At 33.4% G+C, this 27,967-nt stretch overlaps 1 protein-coding gene across 1 annotated transcript; it reads left to right on the forward strand.

Moving 5' to 3' along the window:
* Positions 1–1,078: 1,078 nt before the first annotated feature.
* Positions 1,079–27,915, forward strand: LOC111616800 (SKI family transcriptional corepressor 2-like). Its single transcript, XM_023358165.1, has 7 exons — positions 1,079–1,420; positions 15,654–17,210; positions 24,688–24,718; positions 25,745–25,873; positions 25,942–26,004; positions 26,397–26,471; positions 27,827–27,915. The coding sequence occupies exons 1-7, from the start codon at positions 1,343–1,345 to the stop codon at positions 27,913–27,915; spliced, it is 2,022 nt and encodes a 673-aa protein (XP_023213933.1). The 5' UTR covers positions 1,079–1,342.
* The last annotated feature ends 52 nt before the right edge of the window (positions 27,916–27,967 follow it).

Below are 27,967 nucleotides of genomic sequence, written 5' to 3' on the forward strand. Positions count from 1 at the left end.
CTTTCTTTCCAGCCTTAATGTATCGATAAGATTCAACCAGGACGAGAATTCGATACTAATGAAAATGTCCTACAAAATAAATTCAATCAACGACTAACATTCTTATGGTAAAGAAAACTAATAAACATTTCATTGCCTGATGTTTTATGTATTGTTATCGTCGTCCACGTATTTCCCTTTAGAACCTTCCGTGCAAAAACAATTTTACATGTTCTAAATTTCATAAATTCAGTTTTGAAACTATTTAGTTTCATCGTCTAACACTTTAAAATCTTGGAGAAAAATTATTTTTCTTTCGCCCTAAACAAAAAAGAAACAAAAAAAATGCCATACCCTCCCTTGGATTGATCGGTGCCTAAAATGTTAAGCTGGAAAAAAATTTTTAAGTATATTTCTTTGTGTGTAATAAAATTGGTAGGAGATAAATTGTGTAAAAGTCAAGAATTTGGTACGTCGGAGGTTGCTCCTGCAAGGGGATGGTGGCAGATATTTTGTGTGTGTGTGAGAGAGAGAGAGAGAGCCCGATTGACTGGGGAACGGATAAAATGATCATATCCAATTAAAGGAGGAGGAAAGAAACTCTAGCAAAACGAAATTACCCATTAAAGACTTGAAGAAAATCGTATTAGGACGCCAAACTCGAACGAATAGACTAACTGACAAACTGTTTCGGTACATAAAATTTTTCTTCGTCTGACCCCTCTGTAATCGCATTGCGAGTAGTTCTGTAATTAATGGTCCTCGTTAGACCCAGTAACGGTCGCTCTGTCGATTCCCCAGAGGTCGTCGAAGCTACCGCACTCTTTGTACACAACTGGTCAGTCCGCAGGGGAAGAGAAGCGAACTCCTGACCACTAGGCTTACATCTGTTGATTGCATTGCTCCAGCCTTAGCTTGACCGCTCCACTCTGCACGCTGACCGCCTCAAATGAATTGCTTTTAACTAGATTACGGGCTACTGTCTGTGTATAAAAGTCCTGGTCAACCGGGGAAGAGCGTGTTTACATTCTCCAAGGTAACATGTGGGGAGTGGAACTCTGTTCCAGTAATCAATTTGTCAGGAATTCACTCACGAAACATCGTCCAATGAGACGCGTTTTCCTCCTCGACTACCGTCCAATGGGAGAAGGGCTAGAGGTTGGCCTCGTCGTTTCTCCGTTGCTTCTATTAACATCTTCTCTGCTTTTCGAAGTGAATTTAATATTCTGTTCGGACGAGGTCCGTTTTTTTCGCTGGGTAAACCCGGATGTCTATAACGTCCAAGTGTAGTTAAGTGGACATATAGGAACAGAAGGGACAAAAGGCCAAGAAGCATAGAAGGACTTGTCCTACTGTCCCGGATATGATCGGGCCTAGTCGCACTTCCCCTATGAACAAGGAGCGAGAGGAGACACCCCCTCCTGCACCGGACGTAACTGCCGTAAGTACGATCCCGTCTTCTTTCTAATCTAACCATCTAATACTTTAGTTTCTCACATCGTAGGCTCTTGCTTTAATATCGTACAACACAGCTAAAATGCCCGTAATAAAAAAAAATTTACCATTTTTTTTTTTACGTCAATTCTTCTCGAGTAGATGCAAATTTCTGTCACGAACGACAAATTTTATATTTATTAAATTAAGAATTTTAATAATTGCCACAATACATATTTATCTTATAGAAAATAGGAAGAAAAATTCATAAAATTCGACAAGGTAAATTGTATTAAAATAGTTAAATGAATAATTTTATTTCTCCTGTTTATTATTATTTCTTCTAACATTAATAAAAATTAAGCATTTTCAAAAAAAAATAAGAAGAGTTATCATAACAAAAATAATGCTTCTAGAACAATTTATAATAAATTGGTTCTTGTTACAATTATGTCATTCTTACCTTAAAACATAATTTTTTCGTACGGACGTCAAGCGCCTGTAAATGTATCTTTACTGCAAAGTTCTATAGTTGAGCGTGGAAGCCTGATTTACGAGATAAATTGCATTAATAAATTGCTATGCAAATGAGAAATTATTCATTGAATAAAAATAATTAATAATAATAATAATAATAATATAGAAAGCTATCAACAGACACAAGTGCATAAGAATATTTCGAATCTGAATATCGAAACCACGTGTGCCTTGCAGGTGCGCTGAGTCAGAAAGGGCATGTCGTACTAAACTATGGTTTGTAATTAATTAGTGTGTAATTAACGATTCAGTGTATGTAACTGGCCAATTTTATGGCTTCCTCCATTCTGTTAGGACTGCTGCGACTTGAATGCTAATATCTCCACCGCTTCTACCCCTACCTGGTCTGAGTCATTCTGTGTCACTCGTCCCTAACAGACACGATTAGTTACATCAAAGACCCTATAGAATTACGAAAAAAGACGTAATTTTTAAAGTAAATTCTCTAATAGTCGATAAGCAAAAGAACGAAGTAATAGAATTTAACAGTTACATAAAGATTCATCGCAAGTTTTATCGTCTTTTCCGTCATTTATCGATATAACAAGTGTAAAAGCTTTTGAAATTTCCCATTAAATCAACTTTTAAATGAAATTTATTTATATTATGATAATTATTGTTAAAATTTGGTTGGTGAGACTAGGAGAAGAAGTTGACGCATTGATTTTTAAGCCATTTCTCAAAGCTGTTTAAAGCACAGGAATGTCGAACTTGATGATTTATTGCTAAAGAGACATCGCTATCTAATGAACATGTTATATATCAAAATTTGAACACGTAGTTTCTCGTTTCACTCTTTTCTAACTGATTACCGACAGGAACAAACGAATTTACAATTCGAAGCAATTAATAACAGCTGTAAATTATACAAGCTTGTCATCTATTTTGTATTACCTCTCGTGTTACAAAATATAAAAAGAAACAGCTCGGAATTTATCTTTAAAAAATTTCATTTAAATTTAAAGATTCGATTTATGATTTTTCCAGTTAGTTTCGACGAGTTTTAAACAACGTGCTCGACGTTATTATAATTAAGTAGTAACGAAGGAATTTTCATTTACTTCTTTGAATTAAATAAATATTTCGAAGTGCGAAAATTATTGGAGATAGTAGAATTGATTAACACTCATTAAGCATAATGAATGAGAATGTAATTTAAATAACATATATAACCGATATCCAATGTAATAAGTAGATAAATTTGGAGTCATTAATTAAAAAACTAATCTCATACGTGCTCGAGAAGCTTGAATAGATCGTGATTGACAAACAAAGACAGGAGGAACTGTTAGTGAATAGCAATTGTAATTAACTTACTGCGTAATAACATTCTAAGTGATGCTTTAAACAGCATGAAGCAGTCGATGACTGATTACCTAAAGCGATAACTTGCCGGAATAACTCGCATTTATCGTAATGCTATTCCGTTCCAAAAATACGTTTTCCGAATTCTAAAGCATATTCATCAAATTGAATACAGTTTGGAATATTTAATTCAAACCGGCCTAAAATATAAAACTAAATATCTCTAAAGAAACGAATGTTTCTTCTTCGCTAAACAAACACACTTCATCCAATCTCTTTGGGCCAAACTCCTCAAAGTTCTATTGAATATTATGTAAACACTTATTTCTAATATCGTACAAAACGGCAAGTTTATATAAATAAATATACAATTCGGCGCTCTTTATTTATATTTTGAAGTTGTTTTCTCGTGGTTACAGCAACGTCGAACGGGATTCAATTTATCCGAAAAGGTGTAAACCAACTCGGAAAAGAACTTTGTGGTAAAACTGGAAGCAAGAACACCCTGTAAATAAGACAAATTGGTATAGACGTAATTGCTGTAGCCCTTAGTTTACCTCGGAGACAGTACCCATCATTCAGTGTCATTTGCCACCACTTTAAACTACCACCCTGTGCCGCAGGATCAATAGAACGATTTAAAGCTGTCCTTGTGTCTCGAGCCATTTAAATGTCGTTATAAAGCAATGATTTAGTGAACATTAACACCTCGTTATCGCAACAGTCGCATTGATAAATCCGTTCGACTCTTTAATGAATATGAATTACCGAATTTCCAAAAAATTCTTCGCTCAAAAATCTTCTCTAAACCTTCAAAAGCTACTCCGATTGATTTAAAATAAACTTTTAATATAACTGTTCATATGAAGAATCTTCTACCGCATTTACGTCGCCAAGAGACAATGTAGTTCGTTATATTTCCGAGAGTCTGTTTACAATGATTTAAATAACAATTCATTGAAACGTTTAACGCAAATTTCGAACGGAATAGACTACCGTTTCTTTACAGTCGATGCTGTTTCAAATATAAATTACTGTATAATTAAATCAAATAAGTAAATGGAATGTAGAACTCAATTGAGTAAATAATGATGTGTTTTATGTGACTAATGTGTAAATTTAAAGTAGACAGTAGCCATCAGTTGCGAGGAACGAAGCGATAAAATAAACAGCACATTTTTATGATAATTCCACGCTTTTCTTTCTTATCTTTTACACAGTAAAACGCATAAAAATTGCCATTTTTAAATATCTTCTATCCTAACACAAGATAAAATGTTGTTGACACTTACCTTAGATAATATTAAAATCAATTAGTTCTAGTTTACATTTTGCTAATATTTCTCTCTACTTAAAATATATTTTAACTAGTTTAATATATTATTAGCAAACGATTAGTGAAGCGAATTAGATAAATGATATTAGCCGGGATCATGCATCAAGAACTGTCGTTTCAGTCCAAGAATAGTCAACTAACAAGCAACATACTCTTGATTAAGATGATTACGGCTAAAAATAATGTCATCATACACGAAACTAATTAAGAATAGTGACATTAATATATAATATCATTAAGTAATGACTTTTGTTTTTGTCAAGATTTCTACATTTTTTATGACGCAAAAAAACCGACATTCGTTTCATGTAAAATTTACAAGACAATTCTTTTAAAAAAATGACAATATCAACGAATTTTAGCAGGAAAAAAATCGATTAATAATCAAATTTATCCATAAATAGAACTCGAGTCATTCCATAAGTTATTCTTAATCAATCAGTTTAATTACACATTAACCAAATGACCATAAATCGTTGGGTAACACTCGAACGAGATCGAATCGATCTAAATTAGATAGTGAGAGAGAGAGAGAGAGGGAAAAAAGCATATATTTACCATAGGAAATTAAGATAATCGCTTTAAAAGTTAAAATATCTTTAATGGTATTTTAAAAAGTAAGCGATTTTCTCGCGGGGTGATCTTTTCTTTTTCTAGATAAGGAATTCAGAAACGCGCTATTCGTAATGGAAACGACTTAACTAAGTGTGGCAAGGTGGATTTAAAAAAGGAGAGGGTAGAGAAATGAGGGATAAAGACGTGGCTAACGTTTTACTAGTGCATAGAATGGCAAGTACAAAGGGATGTTATCCGTGGAGAAAGAAACGGCGACTTCAGAGTGATGGAGGAGCATTCTCTGGACGAAGTGGACACGCTAGAACGGAAGAAATCGCAGCAGTTACTTAGATGATGCCTATTAGTTAGCCCTTACACCGTTCGCTGGGCTCTTTTACGGTACGTTGCTATCTAAAAGAATCCCGTCGAGTTTTTCCTTCTGCTCCTGATCGGAGTTCTTGTTTGGCCTCGTCTCCCGGGAGAGGAACTATGGAACTTTGTATGGCTCTCTCGCTATATAATGCGATTTTTTTTTTATTTTTCTTTACACTTTTCGATTGGAAATTGCTAGCGAAACACATTTTCTAATTTCTAAACGTTCTCTTCCTAATGCTCTTCGCATCTGCCACCAATTATTCCTCCTTTCTTCTTCATTTATCGTTCAAGACGTCTCCAGATTTTCAAATATTTTTAATAAAAAATTCACATTAAAAATTTTATTATCTTCGTTTCAAAGATATATATATATATATATATTTATTTATTTTATAGGATATATCGTGTAAGGCCTGAGTTATCGTTTATACAAACATAAAACACATTTTAGATCTACATTACGTGATACATAAATTGTCCGTTCGTATACAAAACTAAATTTTAAAAAAAAATCGAGTTAAACAAAAGTTTTCGAACGGAATTATTCGGCAAACAGCTGAAAAAATTCGGTTATTAAATAAAATTTATATTTCGATAAGCCTCGGGGATGAAAATTAAAAGTCGAAAATAATCATTTGCATTTTGAATTTATTTTCGATTATATTTATTAATTTTTGATATATAAATTTAAAAATTAAATCTGTCTTTATTCTTATTTTAATTCTTAATAATAACATTTAAAATTAATTTAAAAGTTTAAATAACTGTTACAGATTTTAATACGAATTTAGAGTTACGTTCGATTTTTTTTAGAGTTTTGAAAGAAGTATAAATTTTGAGTTTTCTCCAATGTTTTAAGCTTGTTTCGATTAAAATATCTTGTCGTTCAATCAACAAAGCCATTAATTACGCCGTCGTAACGTTATTAAGTTGTTTTGTTTGATATTTATTGTATGTATAAGATTCCTTGTACTGTATAAACCGTATATTCTTCATACGTTGATACACGTTTCCACTTGTTAAGAGGCTGCGAGCGAATCTTAGATTATTTCGAAATTTAATTTAAAAATTTCTGAAAAGAGTTATTTAAAAGGAATATACGAAGAAACAATTGCTTTATGTACATAAATATTTTAATTTACTGTAGTTATAACAAAGATTTATACGAATATAACTGATAAAATTATCATAGTAGCTGCGTATTTCACTGGTATCGGGTAGTGTGAAGTGCGGAAACGTATAGAATACAAATGAATTATTATAGTTAAGTCGATTTTTAAGAATCGGGACGTTAATTTAATGATTTTTAAGATTAAAAATGATGTAAATTGTCGGTTTACGTCTAGTTAAATAAAGAAAGAAAGTCGTCATCTGTTTAGTTCTAAGTAAGTCGATTTAATGAGAAAGTTTAATCAACAGTAGCGTTATTGCCATAGATGACCATCGATACGAGTAAAGTCTGTGGACTTCTGTGATTAAATCTGCGGTCGTGCCTCTACAGATTACGTATAGCTGGAAGCGGGGCGACAAAGCGCTAGGTGCATCGGAGGGTAACTTCATCACCGCTTCTTCCGTCCCAGAGCCTATCGGATGGAGGATTTTCAGCAGTCCAATGAACAGGGATCCCCGGTGGTCATTTATCGCAGTAAATTGAAAGGATTAAAGCCGCAGATTGTGCGACAAGCTATGCCATTGCCTCACCGGCTAATCTCTCGTTGCACCAACTTCGTCTTTCCGTTCGCTTTACTGGACAAATCCGCGTAACGTGCGCTTGCTAGATACAGAATTGAAGACGAGAATCCGTTTCCGATCTCGGATCGGATTTAGAAATCAACTCTTACGTTCGCTAACCCCTAGCATATTATCATTCGGCACACGTTATTGTTTGCGCTCGTCGCTGCATCCTTCACAATGCAAAGACTTTATTAGATTTACAATGAGCGTGGAAACAAATTCCACATCCCGTTCGTTAATATACACATTCGTCTCGGCCTCAAACTTTCGATTCTTAAACGATAAACTCGGCTCGGAATTATCGAAAATTACTTTGAATTCTTCACCAGAAAAGTGTTAAAAGTTATTGAAGAGTTTTTAACACTCCCTCATTAACGAATTTAATATATTTTTGTACCAATTAGTTGAAGAAATTTTAATCTGAATCGGTCAAATATTCGCCCTACAACAGGAAACATTACTGGATAAATTAGTACATTAGACAATCTGTAGAATTTAGACGATCAAAATTACGTGTTATACGTATTAATTGATTAATTTTAATTATATTTTAAAGTAAATCCGCTATAAAAACATTTTTGATTGACGACTTTAGATAGACGATTGAATCCGACCGTTGTTAGATTGGCTATTGGTTCCACGTGTTCATACAAAGGAGAAGGATGATAATTAAAATGGCGTTTGTTGAAAAAACGATTCTGTGGAAAATTTTTAAGGGTAATACGGTAATGGTCTGACTCACTGACTTACTAACCGTCTCTTTCTCATTATTGTCGAATCGGTGTAAGTGAAGACCTTAATCCCATTGGGACTCTCCTACAAACATCACCCGTCGGGGAACGACGTGGGTCGCGTGAATATGTACCGGTTACATGATGCGTGACAGATCGGTCCTTCCAAATTCTATCTCCTCCTGTCCGTTGCCACGCAACCGACGGCGAAGAAGTAGACCAATGTTCCTTGTTATCACTATTTATATTCGATTTTCCTCTCAACCTATCCTTCAGTAATTGCTCTATTTAATTACCTTTCTCTTAACCAACCTACTATTTCGTCCACACTAATTACACGTTTTAAAGTTAATTTTCTCTAAAATTTAGGTAGGAAAGTACTTTAATATAGCATATATCGAAGCTATAATAAAGACGAGTTCTAACTAGATAAGCGCGCAGAATCTAGTTAAATTCTATTACGTTGGAAAGAAAGGAAATTAGTGGGTTGTGTAGTATGGACAACACGTCATCACTACAAATGCATGATTGCAGCAAGCTTCTACTGTTTAGTATGGAAATAACGTGTGGGAAATGGAACTAACAAAGTTTGTTTCGCGACAATGTTATACATGAATTGCTATCCTTACAGCAAGAAAACTCTTCTCCCCTTTCTCTTCTATTAAACCTAGAAAACATTTTTAAAAAAAAAGTTATGCGAAATATTATTTATAACTTACGAAAAATCATTCATTAATTTTTGCGTTACAAAATAATTTAACATAAAAATCCTCCTTTTAAAATAAAATTTAAAAAAANTCGAGTGGCGTTGGGCATCACGAATGAAATTTTCCTGTAAATATATTAACGTCTGAAACTTTAATTTAGTTAAATTTAATAAAAATCTTTATTATTTTTACTTATTTTAATATTTAAACAACGTTTATCGTGTATAAAATTCTGAAAATAGGAAATTCCAAATTAAAAAAAAAAAAACATTATATAAAGCTCGTAGAAGAATGCTACAAATTTAAAATAAACTCGTCTAAAGAAGGTTTTAAATAGTAACTAACTAAAATACTTTTTCCTCTTATCGCCTTAGGAAATGCTGATTTAAAATAAATTATTCTCAATCTCGTTAAATACGAAGAGATAGAAAAAAAAATTAATTCCGAATTAACTTTTTCCAAAAATTTATATAAAAATTTCTAACTGTTCTGTACGTCAATACAAATTAGAATACGTAAATAATTTTATTTACTTGATGGAGAAAAATATATAAAATTATTATTATTATTATTATTATACGACGAAATGATGCGAGAGAAGATTCTAAAGTTTAATCTAGTTTACTTTATTTTAAAAGTTAATTTTAAAATTAAAAAAATAATAATAAATTACATGGAGGCAACAGAGAAGGTTTCCCTACCCTCAGTTTAACATGTCACATTACTTTTTCTATCGAATTTCGGATGGAAAATACAAAATAACGTCGGAAGTTTTCTTAGAGTAAAAACAAGAGAATCTACAGATTTGAATAAAATAGTCCGGCAATGTATATTTTTTTAATTTATTAATAAAATTTGGAGATTTATTATATTTTCTTCCTATTGGGTATTACACAATGATAACTTCCTTATAGGCCTATGGAAAAGATGATTCAACAAGCGAAATTTCTGTATAGAACATATCTTTTTTAATTAAATTTCAGAAATTTTTTAATTATTTTTATCCTAAATCTCTTAATTTACGAAAAATTTCTTAAAATTCCCATTCTTAACCGAAAAAATAGGAAAATTATTAATGGTTCCTGTTAATAAATATTAAGAAAGGGAGTACGAAGAGTATACAAAGACTACATTCAACATAATCCCTGTATAAATTTATATTGAAAAAAAAAATATATATATATAATACAATTAGGGCGTTCCCACAGAGTCCAATTAATTACTAAAGAACTAGTAAAACTAAAGTCGAAGGCAATAAATTTTACGGTACAAGATTATAATATTAATCGACGGTCGAGGGTATAGAATAAGGTTATTTTTAATGGAAAATCGCAGCAACTTTATAAATAGTTAAATAGAAAAAAAAAATGCGGTTAAGTAGAAAAATTCGAATGATCCCGAGGCGGAAACAATACATAAAAGTCGTAATGCGATATAAAACGATGCCATTTCGGAAATTTACTTCGTCACTCTCAATATTCGCATTTGCAAGGAAGAAAGACTTATTTTCGAAAAAATATTTGAACATTCAATATTCAAGACGGGGCCTGACGGTTATTTTCCGAAATTCCAATCAAAACATATAGACTCTTAGATACTGCTGGAAACTAGTGGACGGCGTTACTTCGAGATGACAATCTCTAAAGTGATTTGTTCCCCGAGGTTCTTTTTCTGCCGCACCACCAATTGGATTTGTCGTGAAGAACGAATCTTTACATTTCCGCCCTTCGATCGATGGCGCGCGCTCTGCGAAATTCCCGACTCTTTCCCCGGGCCAAAGTCGCTAAAATTTATATTTAAACGCCATATTTATTCGCGAATCGAACGAAGAATGTCTGCCAAAGTTTCCTATTCGTGTAGGGGATAGACGTTTAGTTAGCGCTCATCCCAAAAAATCTCTGCTTCTTCCACTTCCCATTTTGATAATTATCCTCTTACGTAACTCTTTTTCTCCCTTATAAAGTAATTGTTTCCCTTTTCTTTCCTCTACTAGAATCGCTTTAAAAACCGCAACTGAAGTTAACATAGGCCTATAGTTATAAAATAGTTTAATTCTCTTTAAAAATGCATGAAGTTAGGATTAAGTCTAGTTTCTAATGCATTACTTATTATATTATCTTAACTTTTTTTTTAAATAATTACACAAATATAACAGTTACATAAAACTAAATAATGTGTTTAGACTTGACTAGATGAGCCTCGTATAAAAATACAGTATCAAGGATACAATTTTAATATACAAGGATACAATATACAAGGATACAATACAAGGATATAAGGATACAATAATTGAATTGCAAAGCAGGAAACCAAGCAAATTTAAATTAGGGGGCCCTTATGTACTGTACAGTGTTGATTTTAGACATTTTTTTTTAGGGAAATATTCTCTTATAAAGGATCGGTTTGGTGTCCCACACCTTTATGCACATAGGATAACGCTCCACTGGAGAAATGTTAAAATAACTAGCGTATAAATGATTAAAGGAGAGATAAGATTATACTTTCAAATATTGTTTTTATGCTCATAACAGTGATTTTTTTCGAGTTAACTACTTACGAATTAAATTAAAATATCTCAGAAATGACCTGTAAATCCAAATTAAAAGAATAAAAAGTTTTGTTTTTTCTCCTCCTTTCGAAGACAGCGTAAAGTATCTCTTACACAAATAAATTTACTTATTTCTCCTGCGTGGTATTTTATATTTAAATCTTTAAAAAGTTATTGGTGTGGGAATAGACACCAACGACTGTTAAAACAGTTTTAAGTGAGAAAGACCCACGAACGGGACTCAGAATGTTAATTTTTAATCGTGCAGAGAAGCAAACATCCCACCAAAGAATGCTAAATAAGAGACGAGATTGTTTGAATATCGCTATTTTCTGTATTTTGCAAATAGACGTATCAAAGAGTTCTTTTAACATCTCACATTTTATTTAACTATATTGCAAGGTTTGTAAAAGCCCTCAAGTTTATATCAATACGTAGTAAAGTTTATAAGAATAACTTTTTTTAATAAGGCCTTTTCTATATTTTAAATTGTTGCTAGAATCGAACGATAGAAAATGTACTTTTGACACGTAAATTTCCATTAATTAGATTAATTTTATTTCAGATATTTATTTGGCTTAAATTACGCACGAATAATTATTAAAATTTAATAATTTATAACGGATATTAATGCAAATTATAATGAATTTTTTTATAAACACTCCATTCTTAGCGATTTTATGGAATGCAAGTCGACTTATACAAGCAAAATTCGTTCTATTTAATTGTTATTTATCTATAAAAGTCATATAATTCTTAAAAGTTAAGTCTAGAATTGTTTATTTTTATTATATTTTACATAAAGACTCATTTAATATATTAAAATAAAGCTAGTAGCTTCGTATACAAGCATATGTTTTTAATTATTTTAGTGATAGATTTATGCAAAAAAAAAAAACACTTAATTTCTTGAAGAAATTCGTACATAATCGATCCTACAGATTTCTAGCACAAAAGTTTTGTTAACAAATATCGCGTGATAGAAAAACAGGGACAGAGTGATGACGCATGCATGTTTACCGATGCCGACATTCGAGCTTGATCAGCATCTTAAGCTTAAAAGTTCATTAAGTCAATTTATTGCCTACATAAAAATTAACTTAAAGAAAAGAATCTGAGCTTAATCTATAGGTAAAATAGTAGAGGACGTTCCACTTTTATCTGTGGTTAAAATGAGAGACTTTCGTGTTTATCAAACCTTATAATAGATTAATTAGTTTGCAGACATTAAATGATCAGTACTGTACGTATCATCTATATTTACTAGTTTATAAAATATAAAATGACGTGAAGTCAACTCGTTACGGGACACGATTTCATTAAAATTCGAAAAGAACAACACTTTACAATAGAAAAAAATAATAATAATAATAAAAATAATTCGACATTTTTCTCTATGAAATACTCTTATACTGTACGAGCGACGTTTGTTTGTTTATAAATATTGTATATTTGTTTAGGAGAAAATAAAATACTAAATTTAGTATATAAAATGTTACAATTCCAGTAAGAAAACTGTTTAAACCATTGAAAATAGTCTTTTAATAATTCATCTTTACCAGTGATTAATAATGGCTTCAATTATAATAGGCCTTTAGAAATCTATGACTAGGCCTACACTATACGGATCTATATATATATATATATATATATATACCTAATTTATATCATTTTATGCGGGAGAATATACTAATTTATGGGCCTGTCCGTTATAGACAGGTTATTGTAAAACTTTTTATTAGAATTATTTTTAATAGAGTGATGTTTAGAAAAGTGTAAACCGGTTGATTAAGTAATCGGGAGTAAAATTTAGCGCAAAAAATAAATAAAATAATATAAAATAAGTTTCGAGACAAAAGACAGTTAAAACGAAACGGCGTGACACACGCATCCTAATTAGAAGAATCATCGTCACGTGAACAAACGGGACCGGGTTTATTTAATGTCGTACATAACACGGATAACATAAAGGTAATTAGTAAATGGGACTTTTGTTAAGGCAGAGCAGAAAATTTATAAGTCGATCGATGTGCGTGATGAGGACGAAGTAGACGACAATAGGAACGGTCAACACAAGACACTAGGACCGCGCTAATGGCTTTTCCAGGTAGGTTACGCACTTTACGAACAGACAAAATGACCGATTCTTCGTTATTTTCGGCATCGTTCGGTTCGTTTCGTTCATCTTTCTTACCCCCCTTTATCGTTATATCTCTTCGCTAAACACGGATTCGGATCGATAACCACGCGAAAATTCGATTTTTTTTTTTTCTCTCCCCCTCGTCATAGATATGATTTCCAATTAATTTAACATCACTTCGTTTCATGTTCTTCCGCATTCGATCTATACCCCTGTTACATAGAAAAATCTCCGAGTCTGTATAGTTTTGACAGTGTATTCGTGAAAGGAAAATTCTTAGACACAAATTTAAATTTACACAAGTCGACTCGCTACTAATTAAAATCTGAAAGTTTTCATCATAACACGTTATCGTAATATAAAATTAATTACTGAATACTCGCATTTATCATTCTAAATATTTGGCCTAAGAATTTAGAACTTGTATTAACCTCTTTTAATAAATACACACAAAAGATATTCTACAAATATAATGACGTAATCTTTATGTCTAAAATAATAAACAACGAAAAAGTACTTAATTACTCATTCCATTGTCTATTCGAAATGATTAAGGCTTTATTGTTTTGTCTTATTTTAATTAAAATAACGTTGCTTTATGTTGTTTGTTCGACTATTCTCATTAAAAATGTAAATCTATATACAATAAAGAATTTTTACAAGGAATATTATTCATTTTTCTACAAAGATCTTTGAGATTTCCTACTTGCTGTAACCTTAATCACGTCGGATAATTTCATTAGTTTTGCCAGTTTTTTTAGGAAGAAAAACTACAGTAATTCTTTTTTACATACTTTCGTATATTATATTAAAAACTCGTAAAATATTTAAGCGTGAATTTTAAAAAAATCTGTGAAAACTTTTCTTTTTTTTTTATTGCGGGATGACATCGAACGGTCATCTTCAACGACGTTTTATCACTCTCGTGTTATTACGTCGGGCATAATGGCATTTAATCAACTTATATCTCCCTTAAAACTGTTCTTTCTCTTAGAATTTGACATTCAGAACGTCAAAAATCTGTATAAATTTACACAAAATTAATATAATCTGTTAAATGTATACGTTCCTCGAACGGAATTTTAACTTTCTGGAGAAGTAAAACACTCGCGAATTACAATTAAACTTCCTCAGAATTTCTCTTTTATTCACCTATCGTGACGTTTTAGACATTCAAATGTATAGGCCTATGACATTTATATATAATAGGCCTATACAAAACTAATTTATAATGTATAGGAATAATATAAATATTTTTAATTCACGATACGAGTCGTAAGAAGTAAAAATTTTAATAAAATTCGTATAAAAGTCTATAACTTTAATAAAATATTTTTCCTGTAATCGATGAAAGAAAACTGTGCTTATAATGCTTAAAATTCATATGAAATAAAGCATGAATTTAAAAAATAAATATTCAAATAATATGAAGAATCATTCAGAACTAGAAATATTCATTTTATATATGAATTTTCTGAATTTATGGATAGTTAAAATGAATATTTAAAGACATATATATATATATATATATATATTAGGAAAATGTAGAAATTCTCAAACAAATATAGCTTTTTATTTTTATTTTTATTTTCTTTCTTCTTTTCTAAAGTCGAAAACAAATAAAGAAATATAAATATATGTAATCTTTTTGACGAATTTATTGTATTTATACGAATTTACTTTTATATATTTTGTTAAAGAGTTCTTTCCTCCGTCTTCTATACAATGTTGAGGATCATTGTTGTGAAGTACGCTTGACAGAAAGGAACAGAGCGTATCAAATCAAACTTTTTCAATTATAACTTGAACAACCGAAATATTTACTTTCTAAAAATAAATACCTACTCAACTAAACACTTTAAAAACTTATAACAAAGAAAATATAAATTAAATTTATAGAAATATATGTTCTTAAATGTGAATACTTTATTAGTTTAATATAATAGTTTCTATGGTTTAATTTAATTAATATAGAATTAAGAATACCATTAATTGTAAGATTTGTATCTTTTTTTTAATCAGATATGTGGGCGTTTTTAGCCGGCCCATTATAAATTCGGCCAGGCCCACAAAGGGGAGCCGGGTGATGAGGGAAAGGGCATTTATCCCGCTTTGATTTCGGGTTTCCCACAGCGGTAGGATGCCGCCGTAGCCGCTCGGCCATTCGGCCTTCTTGTATTTTTAAAGTGTTAATTATGTAGAAACTTGTGTAGATAATTATGGAGACGAGCGATAAAACGATTGTAACGAATTTTATTTATCTTTTGGACAGGATCCGCGAGCACCCAGATCCACTTTATCTTCGCCCTCGTCTACGACCACTGTCAATCAGTCCAGCGGTTCGGCAATGAGAAATAACGAAGTGAGACAGGTGATGCTGTACGGCATCCCCATCGTGGCTCTGGTCATCGACGAACAAGAAAGACTCTGTCTGGCACAAATATCCAACACCCTTCTCAAGAACTTTAGCTACAACGAGATTCACAATCGTCGAGTGGCGTTGGGCATCACGTGCGTCCAATGCACCCCCGTCCAGTTGGAACTGCTGCGTCGGGCGGGTGCCATGCCGGTGTCGTCGCGTCGGTGCGGTCTCATCACTAAGAGAGAGGCGGAAAGACTGTGCAAGTCGTTTCTGGCGGACACTACCCCTCCCCGGCTGCCCGATAACTTCGCCTTTGACGTGTTCCATCAGTGCGCCTGGGGTTGTCGCGGCTCTTTCGTCCCCTCGCGATATAACAGCTCTCGCGCCAAGTGCATCAAGTGCACCTATTGCGGTCTCTTCTTCTCGCCTAACAAGTTCATTTTCCACTCGCACAGATTGCCCGACTCTAAATATGTTCAACCGGACGCTGCAAACTTCAATTCCTGGAGACGACACATCAAACTTAGTGGAACGCCACCGAACGAAGTCATTTACGCGTGGGAGGACGTTAAAGCTATGTTTAACGGGGGTAGCAGAAAGCGAGTCATGACGACGTCCGTACACAACGTTTCGCGTAGTCAGGATCCCAAGAGATCTCGACTGCCCCCTTCCGAAATTCCTACGACGAATTCGGAGATTGGAGCGTCTGGAAAACAATCCTTCTTTCCCATCGTACCTCTACCCAATAAGGGCTACTCTCTTCAGTCCGCGCCGTCTTTCGTCCCTCCCACTCCCCCCTCGTTCAGTTTACCCGGCAAAGCCATGTCTTCGGCCGATATCAGACAGAGCTTCGCCGAGTACATGTGGGCGGGGAAGCAACCCTTTTCCCTCCCCTACGGCGGTGTCCTGTGGCCGCGGCCTCCGGGACTGGTTTCTTCCGTGGTGGACGTGGGCGACAATCGAACCCCCGATCCCTGCGCCACCAACGTCCCCTTTCCGGTGGCGGATCCGGACAACAAGTTGCCGCGACCGCTGTCGTCGGCCAGCGACGCCACGTCCAGATCGTTCCCCTTGGATCACGAGGAGAGCAACCCCGACAGCCCCAGGCGCGCTTCTTCTCCTCACGCTTCCGCCTTTAGGCCGGTGGGTCGACTGGGCTCGCGAGCGCTTCATCTCGATCCTTCCGCCTCCGAAGCGACCGCCGACGCGTCGCGCGTATCCGAACCCGCGACGGAAATCGAACCCAACGCTCGCTCCGCCGACTTTCGTGACGATTCCGAAAGTTCTCGAGCATCTAGCGATCACGACGAGGTGGACGTAACGGACATTAGCGACGACGGAGCCGAAAATAACGACGCTCGAGAGGACGAGAACAAACTACGTTCGAGCGTCGAACATCCTCCCGTTTTGATGTCCATCGCACCCGAAGCCGCTCCCGCTCGTCCGGAAAGTAAAATATGGAGAGGGGTAAGTTCGGAAGTTTCGATTTTCTTTAAGTAGAACATCTCTTGCGAGAATTAAGAGAGACGACGCCTGCGGGAGACAAGAAATTCATTAAATAAGTTTTGCTTTTGTTATATTTTCTGTATATATATTTTTTTGAATATTCCTATTTGTCGAGCAAAAAAAGCGCGAGTTAATCATTACTTTTGTACGCGGTCCAGCACCGAGGCCGCGGGCGACTGTAGAAGAAGCGCGTGCAATCCTTCTCTACCCGTACGACTACGATGATTGGCTTATTTACGCGCACGTGAAGAATCCCTCGAGAGGAGGTCCGAGTCGCTTCCGGAGATGTTTACGAAGTAGAAGAAAAATCTTGGGGGATTCTTAGATTTTGTTTCTTTGCGACGCGTCGAATTGTCATTTAAATCAAAATAAATTTGCATAGGAGCTGCGATAAATGATAAATTTGCTTAAAATCCCGTCGCTTGATAATGCAGCCCAATGGCGGATTGGTTGGATCCCCCAGGCCGAGACACACACTTTTAAAATGCAAATTCCTAGTGAAAAGTGTTTCGACTTCTCTCTTTTTTCCTCTCTCTCTCTCTCTCTCTCTCTCTTATATAACGATTTGTAAGCGAGAAGTCGAATAATTCGGACACTTCCTCGATTTATCGTCGATTTTTTGATTTTCTAAGAGAAATTTTTCGATAAATAACTAATTTCTCTTCACAAAAATCGTGCTTCTTCTACAATACGAGTTTCTCTCTTGCCCAATTTCCAAAATAATACGCGGAAAATTAATTATGTGTGTAGCCAATGTAAAACATTCATCCTTCTAATGTATCAATTGATTCAAAGAAACTTGCAGAATAAATTCGTTCTGTCTTTGAATCCTGTTTAAATTATTATTAATATTATTATTAAAATATTAATAACTATTTTTTAACTAAAAATTGCTCATATAAAAGACGTTTCGAGGGATAAAGATTCGAATTTCTACTCGCATCAATCTAGTAAGGCGCATCTTTAGGGCATATAAATGTAATGTTTTAGTGAATCTATCGTCTGATTTAGTATGAAAAATAATAGAAAATAATCAAAATAACGTATTAATCAAGACATTTTCACTTTTAGAATCTTCTGTTTATGGAAATTTTCTTTAAAACGAACACCAGAAGAAGCGAACCATAAAATGCATTTATGAATATGCGAACACGATGCAAATTCATAATATTTGTTGACACAAACTTGACAAATTCTAGAAAACATTTTCGGGGGGAGGAAAAAAAGGTCATCATTTAAAGAATTTATAAAATACTTTTATATCTTTTTCTTCTAGAATTTTAAAGTACAGGCTATATTTCTTTTTTTTTGGCCTGTTAATATATATATATATATATAATTCAGTTGGGAATTAATAATTAAAGAGCATTTATCTGAGAATTTCATCCCAGTTTTATACGTTTAAAAAGTGTCGAGATATAAAAAAGTGTAAAGGTGAGAGAATAAAAAGCGAAAGTAATTTTAAATAACCTTGGTTATTCGTCAAATAATTTATTTGGTGGGCGGAATTCTTTGCTTAATGCCCCACTTGTCCCGTCTCGTTAAGTGCTATTTGTAATTAAAAGATAATTAAATATTACACGTGGTCGAACGGAAACGTTCTTCAAAAGCAACAAATTCGTGGAAAATTTATGCCTCGGACTCCTTCGTAAATAAATTGTCTAATGTGACAAGAGAAGAAGATTTACGCCCGCTCGTTACTTAAATATTATGCAGATTACGATTTATTAATTTGCAACGTTCGGGTTTCCACTCTCCATTCTCGTTAACCTTACAAAAATACAATTATCCTAACACTGAGATAATTATAATTATTTCTTTCTCTTAATTATCATTTGCATAAATTCCGTTCGGTTTGTGGCATAACTCGTCTTTCCATTTTGCATCCATCATCCACTTTTATATTCGATTTACAGCATCATTCGAGTCGTCTCATCATCAATTTTATACACTTATAACACGGGATAAGTATATAAACTATCAATTTTAACATTAAAATAAATAAAGTTTCGATGTTTAATGTATAGTCGATAGCTTAATATAGGAAGGTGAGGGACACGCCCAAGCATCCTAGTAATTTTTATTTCGACGAAAATGAGCAAAAAAAAAAAAAGTGTCAACAAGGAAGATTAAAGTCGTCGTCTAGAGTCGAACTTTATCCTCGTCTATTAAAATACACGCGTGACGGTAACGAGACAGGCACGCGAGCGATCGTGCATTACGCGCGCACCTATTAAATATAAGTCCGGAAATAACAATACGAAGGGGGCTAACTAATGTTACGTGTTAGTCTATACTTACCGTTTGGATACGGACAGCGTGTAAAATTATATTATTTAGAAGGTATACGTAAAATTCCGACTATATACAGCGTTATTATTAACACGCTCGATAGAAGTAAATGATAAAACATACAACACCACCCTTCTTCCTAACTGTAATTAATTGCAGAATGGATTTAGATGTTAAATTTTCGATGATGAACTTTGATCTCCTATCGCGTTATATCGGGGTAAACGTCGAAATTTTTTTTTTGCGTTAAGGAGGCGATAAATATTTTATTAAGCATCTAGTTATAGGGTGTAGACGAAGAATAACGTATAATGCCATGCGAAAAAGTAAGCATCGTTAGAGTAGAGCGTTATGCTCGAGCGATTCATCAGCAGCCATGCATCACTCGATCGTGTGTTACAATTCCGAATATCGATTATTCGAAACATAAACTAACGTTCTAGAGTAATAAATATAAATTAATAAAAATCGAACGCTAAATATCGACATTTTTTTTTTTGTTAAGAATTTTTGCGTTAAACATAATTTCATCACTCGATTCCTTAAACTTTGTATATATACACTCGCCTTTCAAACGATGTTGAACACACGACACTGTCTCTAAAAGTATTCTCCTGTAATATTTATTGGATATTAATTACTTTCGATGAAATTTTGCAGAGGAATGACTTTTTTTTTTTGTCAGTTTTGGGGATGGAAAAAGCGGAAAGGCGCCGAGGTCCACGAGGGCGTGGTTAAGCGCATTTGTATTTTTATCTTATCGCTTCGTCCGGGGAATATATCCCACTATTTATACGTACTACAACATAATTGTTATGTCACACGTATTCCCACGTGGTTCGTAATGACGTCATCGTGAATTCGTTATGACAATTCCATCACATTTACTTTCGCTTTTTATGTAACACATTTAGTTACACCCCGAAATACGCATACGCTTAAATAAATAAGATACAAAAATAATCACGTCCTTCCGCACATCCAATAATAACTTTTCACTCACTTTTTTTTCTGAATTTTTAATTTACATTTGTCAAATTTTTTCTGTATTTTTTTAAATATATAATAATAATAATAATAATAACAATAATAATAAATTCTGAAGACGTCGTTTTCAATGTAAAATTCGCTCTTTTTTTAGAATTTTCAGCGTTATTAATTATCTTTCATGTTATAACTAAACTATTTTATAAGCGTATAAATAGTAAAAGATATATTTTAATTATAAATATCGAGTAAATAGTGTTTAAAGGCAGTGAGTCGTTATCGTTAATATTTAAGTAAAGTGTTAATTTATGTTTCATTCACTTGGCGTAAATATAAATACCAGAGCGGATTTTTATTTGAAATATTGATAATTATCTTGATTATTATTATTATTACATTTTAAATATACATTATCTACTAAATTTAATGATAATAAAGTAACTAATAATAATAATAATAATAGACCGAGGGCATTTAAAATAAATGATGATCTAAAATAATTAATCTTATTCATTTACTGCAAAAGTTGCCGAAAACGACATTTTCGTCTATCTTTCGGCGGAGTCGTTGGAATGGTTTTATTTTTGATTATATTTAAATTATGGGGTGTTTTTTTTTAGTCGTCGACACTTTCGAAAGATGGCACCACTAATCGATGACACTATATCGATATCGATAGATATTTTAGAATAGAAAAATCGAGTGGAAGAACGATACTTTTAACTCGAATGTTTACAAATCGATTTAATTAGTCGCCGGTTAAAAGTCAATTTGCTTAATTCGAATGATTATGTTACCGAAAATAAGTCAATTTTACTAAAAGTACGAATAAGAACACGATTTTCGAAATAAATAAAGGTTATTTCGTTGCCGAAAATGTCATTTTGATAGTTTGGAAGCAGGCAAAAAGACAAAATGTCTGGTGTAACATCGGCATTCTTCACATCATTTAAAAAATATTAAATAATTTTTAATGAATTGAAACGTGCCCATTTTTTACACGCAAAAACGGATCATTCGCTCTTTCGTTTAAAATGTTAATTTATGCATTTAGAAAACGAAGGCCCGCTTCACAAATTATGTCATTACATTTATATTAAGGGTCATGGTTTGTGTGGTGTGCCAAAGTAAACGTCCGTCTCGTCCGGTCTATATTTAAGAGTAATTATTTTTATGGACTCTTCTAATGATTATTAAGAGTTGGAGCGAGAATAATGAATCTCTGTGATCAGTCGATATTTAAGGAGCGACCAATCGCCGCGGAAGGCGGAACCTTCGATCACTCTCCGGTGGCCACCATTAATTTTGGACAGCTTAATGACGGGGATGAGACCGCATCTCGACCCCATTCGTCCCCTTGCGAGTAGCAGTTTGGAGAGCGTTTGATACAGACTCGTTAACACGAGTTCTCAGTATAAGAAAGCATTTCTTGGGGACAAAAACTATTCTTAAATCTAAGTTTTGAGTCTAATGTTCTTCTTTTGGGGCGTATAATTCTATAATTTTGTTATAATTTCCAAGCTGAACTTTGCTAAGAATAATAGAAAATCATATATTATTTCTAATTTTTTTCGCGTTATAATTAATGGGTTGAATCTGCGAATTACAAGAATGTTTTAACGTCGATTATTTCCCAAATAAGCTAGAACAGTAATTAACAATAATATATAAAAACAGGTATAATATAATTAAAAATTCTCCGCGCATAGAAGAAAAAAAAAGATTGAATTTGATTAGACGCGAAAGGAAAATGAATAAAATTAAAACTTTCTAAAAAAACAGGAAAAAATTAAAAAGTGATTGCGCTCGTTAAATAGATATAAAGTCAAATACATTAATTATAATTCTCTTTTTTTTTAATTTATAAGGTTAGAGATTAGTGAAACGTTTCGAACATGTTTGGGTTTAAACGTGAATAGACCTGACTTATTCCCTAAAATTTGAATGCCTTCGCTACCACGAATTTTTAATTGATTTCTTATAGCCTCTAAAATATATATTTTAATTAATTGTATTATAAGCTATAATTAAACTTAAAAAAAAAACTAAGAATCTGCCTAGTGTTTAACTTGTTATTTTCTGTTATTCTTGTAGCCTCCTGCAGAAAATAAAACAACTTATCAAAAAGGGAGGAAAACACTTACGCGAGAACACAAGAATATGATAAACGAATTAATTTAGTTTTAAATTTTATCTTAATTCTAACTCATTTATTTATTCTTTACCGTTTATCCTTATCCACGCGATCCGTATACTCACCTTCGCTTTATTCTCCAAAGTTGCGTGTCTTTCGATAAGTGGAAGATACGTAACAATGAAGGATGACGTTAAAAGACACGCACTGTACAGTACAGTACCTGTTTCTTAGTTTAGTTTTGCATCTTTTGATCATTCTTGAAAGCAAAATACAATTAAAATACGAAAGTTTAACGTTTCAATATTACGAATCTGAACCTCTGATAATTGTCATCATCCCCGAGAGTTTCATTGGCAGATCTGTTCTAACGTTTTAAGAATTCATATAGTATTAATTATATTACAGTATCAAGTCGTATTAATTAAAATGAACAAATTACGGGTGAACGTATCCATTGCGCTATTTTTCATTTAGACGGTCGCACACACGTCACGCATTGTAAGTAATTCCCCGAACAAAATAGGGTGTGAATTAACGATTAACGAAATTTAATGTATTAAGTAAATCCATAATTAATAATTCAATAATAATGTTCTTTTAGATAAAGTGATATTCGAGTCATAGGCGAATTCCCTATCGCAAGTGATAATCGAGAATTTAATACAGAATATTTAATAAACAGTAAAGTTATAAAAGGTCCGAATAAAGGAATAATCTACCTGTCGGGGGTTATAATAAGCTAAATATTAAAAATGATATATGTGTTTATCCGAAGAAAAAGATGATAATGCGGACTAATATCCTGGGGGCATTTCTATACTATTACTTTGTGTTTACCTGTCGGAGATAGGTTCGGTGCGCATTATAAAATGATGAAGAGAGAAAGTAAAATCGATCTGCCACCGTCTAATTCATTCATAAACTGTGAAAACCGTTTTAATTTAAGTGAGTTGTTTGTCCGTCGATGCTCTTGGGAACGAATCTCGGATCCCGACTTCGCCTTATGAATACGACTCGGCCAATCGTGCTTCGCTCATTGAATTCTTAAATAAATATTAATAGGGGAGAAAATTTAAATGCGACTACTCTATACTTTCCAATGTCGTCGGATTCTCGCTGTGTTTAACTAAAGCCCAATGTACGTGCTGGGTTAAACTGCTTTAATTTCCGCCGGTTACACAATTCGGTGCGAAAGACTCTTCGACAAACACCAGGCGGGACAATGGGGAGGCGCCCAGAGACGTAAACTAGTTTTTGTAGCGAAGGAATTACCCTATTGCGAGCCTCTCTACCTACAGGATTGCAGTAACGTCGGCCACGCGCGGGAGACAGAACGAAAAAAAAAAACACTTGTGTCAACTTTCTTGTGCTTGTATAGAAACTCCATTAGCTTCTATTGCTGCGCTCCTATAGTCGGGTCGGTGCCAATCCAAACAGCAATCGGCGACGAATGGTTCCGTGGATATTGTAATGTGTTTACAGCTCGCCCGAGGACGTCCGAGTAAATACCGTTCACTGATTAAAGTTGTATCTTTTTAACTATTGACCAAGCGCCCAAACTATCGACTAAAACTCGGAAATAACGCGACTCACCTCCCTCCCTTCGTTGTCGGTCACTCGGGATTTCCAATTAAATTATCCTCCCTGCTTACGACATTTTTTTCCAGATTTAATCTCCTTTCTTCGTCTAACGTCTTCTCTACCTAGGCTTTCGAATTCGAACCCTCCGGCTCTGTCGATTTTAGTCTAAAACTCTTCTTTTCGAAACGCAAATACGAAAATATTTTGCTATTTTTAAATATGAAAATAAATTCTGTTTAGTCTATCTTTCGACTTATCTTCCTCGCTTTCTCGGCCTTCGGGTACTTCTATTTTCCAATTCTTTCTATCTTATAAGTTACGTTATAAAATGATTATTGTAAAGAATTAATTTTATATCCGTCGCGTGTTCGAAAATTAACACTGTTCGGTATGTAAATATCATGCTAATTGAAGGCTATTTTTTCCTTCTTGCTGCATTAGGATAAAGAAGCGAACGTTACGACGAATGATGGTAAGTCCATTTATATATTTATACAGTATATCAATCTCCTACTTTAAAAAGTTAAAACTTTAAATGTTGTTATAAAATCCTCAACAACAAGAAAAATACTTAAATGAAGAAATTAAAGCGTCATTAAATCATTATATAAAATGAGTCGAGTGTTTGACGTGCACACAACACAGTGATTCAGTATAGAAATTTAATGTCCATTTAATGTAAAAATAGAATCAGAAATGGAAATTCGATAAATGTTGTTTGTTTATTTCCTAATTGTACTGTACTGTACGTCGTCTAATTTTAGGTTCCGATCACCAATCAAATAATGTTTCTAGACAGTTAACCAACACATTTTTAATACGAACTACTCTATATAACAATGAACATTTTAGTATGAATAAAAGCATTAATTTAAAATTAATACAGCCCTTTTGTGAGTGAAAAGTATACCCACAAAGTAGTTAGAGAGATTAATTGCTTCCTTTGCACAGTTACGTTTGTCTCATGCTACAAATCTCGCTATTTATCACGGGTGATCAATAAACGGGGCTATAATTTGACAGAGAATAGCACAACAACCTACAACGATGACATACGGGCTTTCGCTTTCGCCATACATCTTGCGAATGTATTTGTAAATAAAGCATCTTTATTCGAAATTTCTAAATATATAAAATCGATTCTTTTAATCTTAAAATATGGTTAATGTTAGTTTTCTTCTATGGATTTATTCTAAAATAGTTAAAACATCAACTCGAGATCACCGGATGTTCGGTAATAGAGTCGTGCTCAGGTGTTCGATCGCATGGTTTTTTTTTTNACAATTCCATCACATTTACTTTCGCTTTTTATGTAACACATTTAGTTACACCCCGAAATACGCATACGCTTAAATAAATAAGATACAAAAATAATCACGTCCTTCCGCACATCCAATAATAACTTTTCACTCACTTTTTTTTCTGAATTTTTAATTTACATTTGTCAAATTTTTTCTGTATTTTTTTAAATATATTTTTCTTTACGACTTTTTCTTAGGGTCTTTATTACATTCAATGGTAGGTTTTTATTTGGCAGCTGAGTCCCCGAATCGCAGTAGCGAAAACTACAAAGACGGAAAAGTTCGAGAGGTGATGGAATTACTTCGGCCTCCGACACCACCCTTAGGTAGTACATTTTCTCAATTACTATAGAATAATTTAATGAAAATTTATTAATATTTATGTTACTTTTAGTAGAAGAGAAGAATACAGTGTCGCCGACCATCGATCCCCAAAAATTATCATCTCTTAGTAAAGGTGCGCATCATCTTTTTCTATGTTTTCTCTTTATATAAAGAGGTTAAGAAAAATAAAATAAAATAAATAAAAACTTGTTTCGAATTAGGTCATAATAATGTTAACTACGGAGTTTTCTTAATGAATACTTTACATTCGGGCTTAAATATCCCGGAGCCACGATGAAGAAGACCCCGTTTGTAATCAGACATTAATCTCGCTCGTTATGGTTATTAATTGTAGATTTTTCTAATTATTTTAGCAACGTAACCAAATAAATGCTTTTGTCCTTTTGTTAACGAACTTCTTTATGTTAAAAGTTGTTAAAGAGAACTTTTTTCAACCGGGCCATTTCTTTGTTTATTAAATGAATAATTTAGCAAATTAAATTATTTATTTTGCATTATTTTAAGATGAATTACGAGAGGTGTTAATGCAAGAAACACAGGCACGCCATCAAGCCGAGAGAGAGTACCAAATGATAAGAGGTCCTCTTTTATTTTCTTTACCTTTTTTTTTTTGTTTTTTTACCTTAAAATTTCTTTTCTGAATACTTTTTTCTACTCTTTTTAATTAAGTATAACACAATTATCACCTACAGGATTGCAGTAACGTCGGCCACGCGCGGGAGACAGAACGAAAAAAAAAAACACTTGTGTCAACTTTCTTGTGCTTGTATAGAAACTCCATTAGCTTCTATTGCTGCGCTCCTATAGTCGGGTCGGTGCCAATCCAAACAGCAATCGGCGACGAATGGTTCCGTGGATATTGTAATGTGTTTACAGCTCGCCCGAGGACGTCCGAGTAAATACCGTTCACTGATTAAAGTTGTATCTTTTTAACTATTGACCAAGCGCCCAAACTATCGACTAAAACTCGGAAATAACGCGACTCACCTCCCTCCCTTCGTTGTCGGTCACTCGGGATTTCCAATTAAATTATCCTCCCTGCTTACGACATTTTTTTCCAGATTTAATCTCCTTTCTTCGTCTAACGTCTTCTCTACCTAGGCTTTCGAATTCGAACCCTCCGGCTCTGTCGATTTTAGTCTAAAACTCTTCTTTTCGAAACGCAAATACGAAAATATTTTGCTATTTTTAAATATGAAAATAAATTCTGTTTAGTCTATCTTTCGACTTATCTTCCTCGCTTTCTCGGCCTTCGGGTACTTCTATTTTCCAATTCTTTCTATCTTATAAGTTACGTTATAAAATGATTATTGTAAAGAATTAATTTTATATCCGTCGCGTGTTCGAAAATTAACACTGTTCGGTATGTAAATATCATGCTAATTGAAGGCTATTTTTTCCTTCTTGCTGCATTAGGATAAAGAAGCGAACGTTACGACGAATGATGGTAAGTCCATTTATATATTTATACAGTACTAGCTGTTACCCGCGACTTCGTCAGCGGAGGTTTTGCAAGCAAACCCCATTTACATCCAATATTTCAATAACCATAGTAATTGTTATATAACACCTACCGCTGAAGAGAATTGCCGAAAATCAAACGAACTATTTTCAATTTGATCAATTTTCTGAAACGTTTACAATCGTTCTATAATCGAACCAATACGCAATAACAAATTCGAATTTAAAACNTTACCTTAAAATTTCTTTTCTGAATACTTTTTTCTACTCTTTTTAATTAAGTATAACACAATTATCACTCTTTATTAACGCGTATAAGTGTAATTAATCTTTTTAAATATTAAAAAAAAAGGACACTCGAAAGCCGCTATACTAATTAGGCCTATATGTATACAGTACTGTATATAAATTTTTAAAATAAATTAAAATATTATTAAACAAATAAAACGAATGAAATTCTTCTGGTATTTCAGGAACGTTCGAAGAACAAGTCAGAAAAGAAATCGCTTACAGAGAAGAAATCGCCAAACAATTACAACTCGTTCGTGGTATGAAGTTTTAATTCTAAAATTCTTTTTAAGTAGTAATATTAATTATATAATTTTAAATTTATT

The sequence above is a fragment of the Centruroides sculpturatus genome, unplaced genomic scaffold (genome assembly GCF_000671375.1).
Source record: "Centruroides sculpturatus isolate CEXI.00-Female unplaced genomic scaffold, Cexi_2.0 scaffold24, whole genome shotgun sequence".
NCBI classification, from domain to species: domain Eukaryota; kingdom Metazoa; phylum Arthropoda; class Arachnida; order Scorpiones; family Buthidae; genus Centruroides; species Centruroides sculpturatus.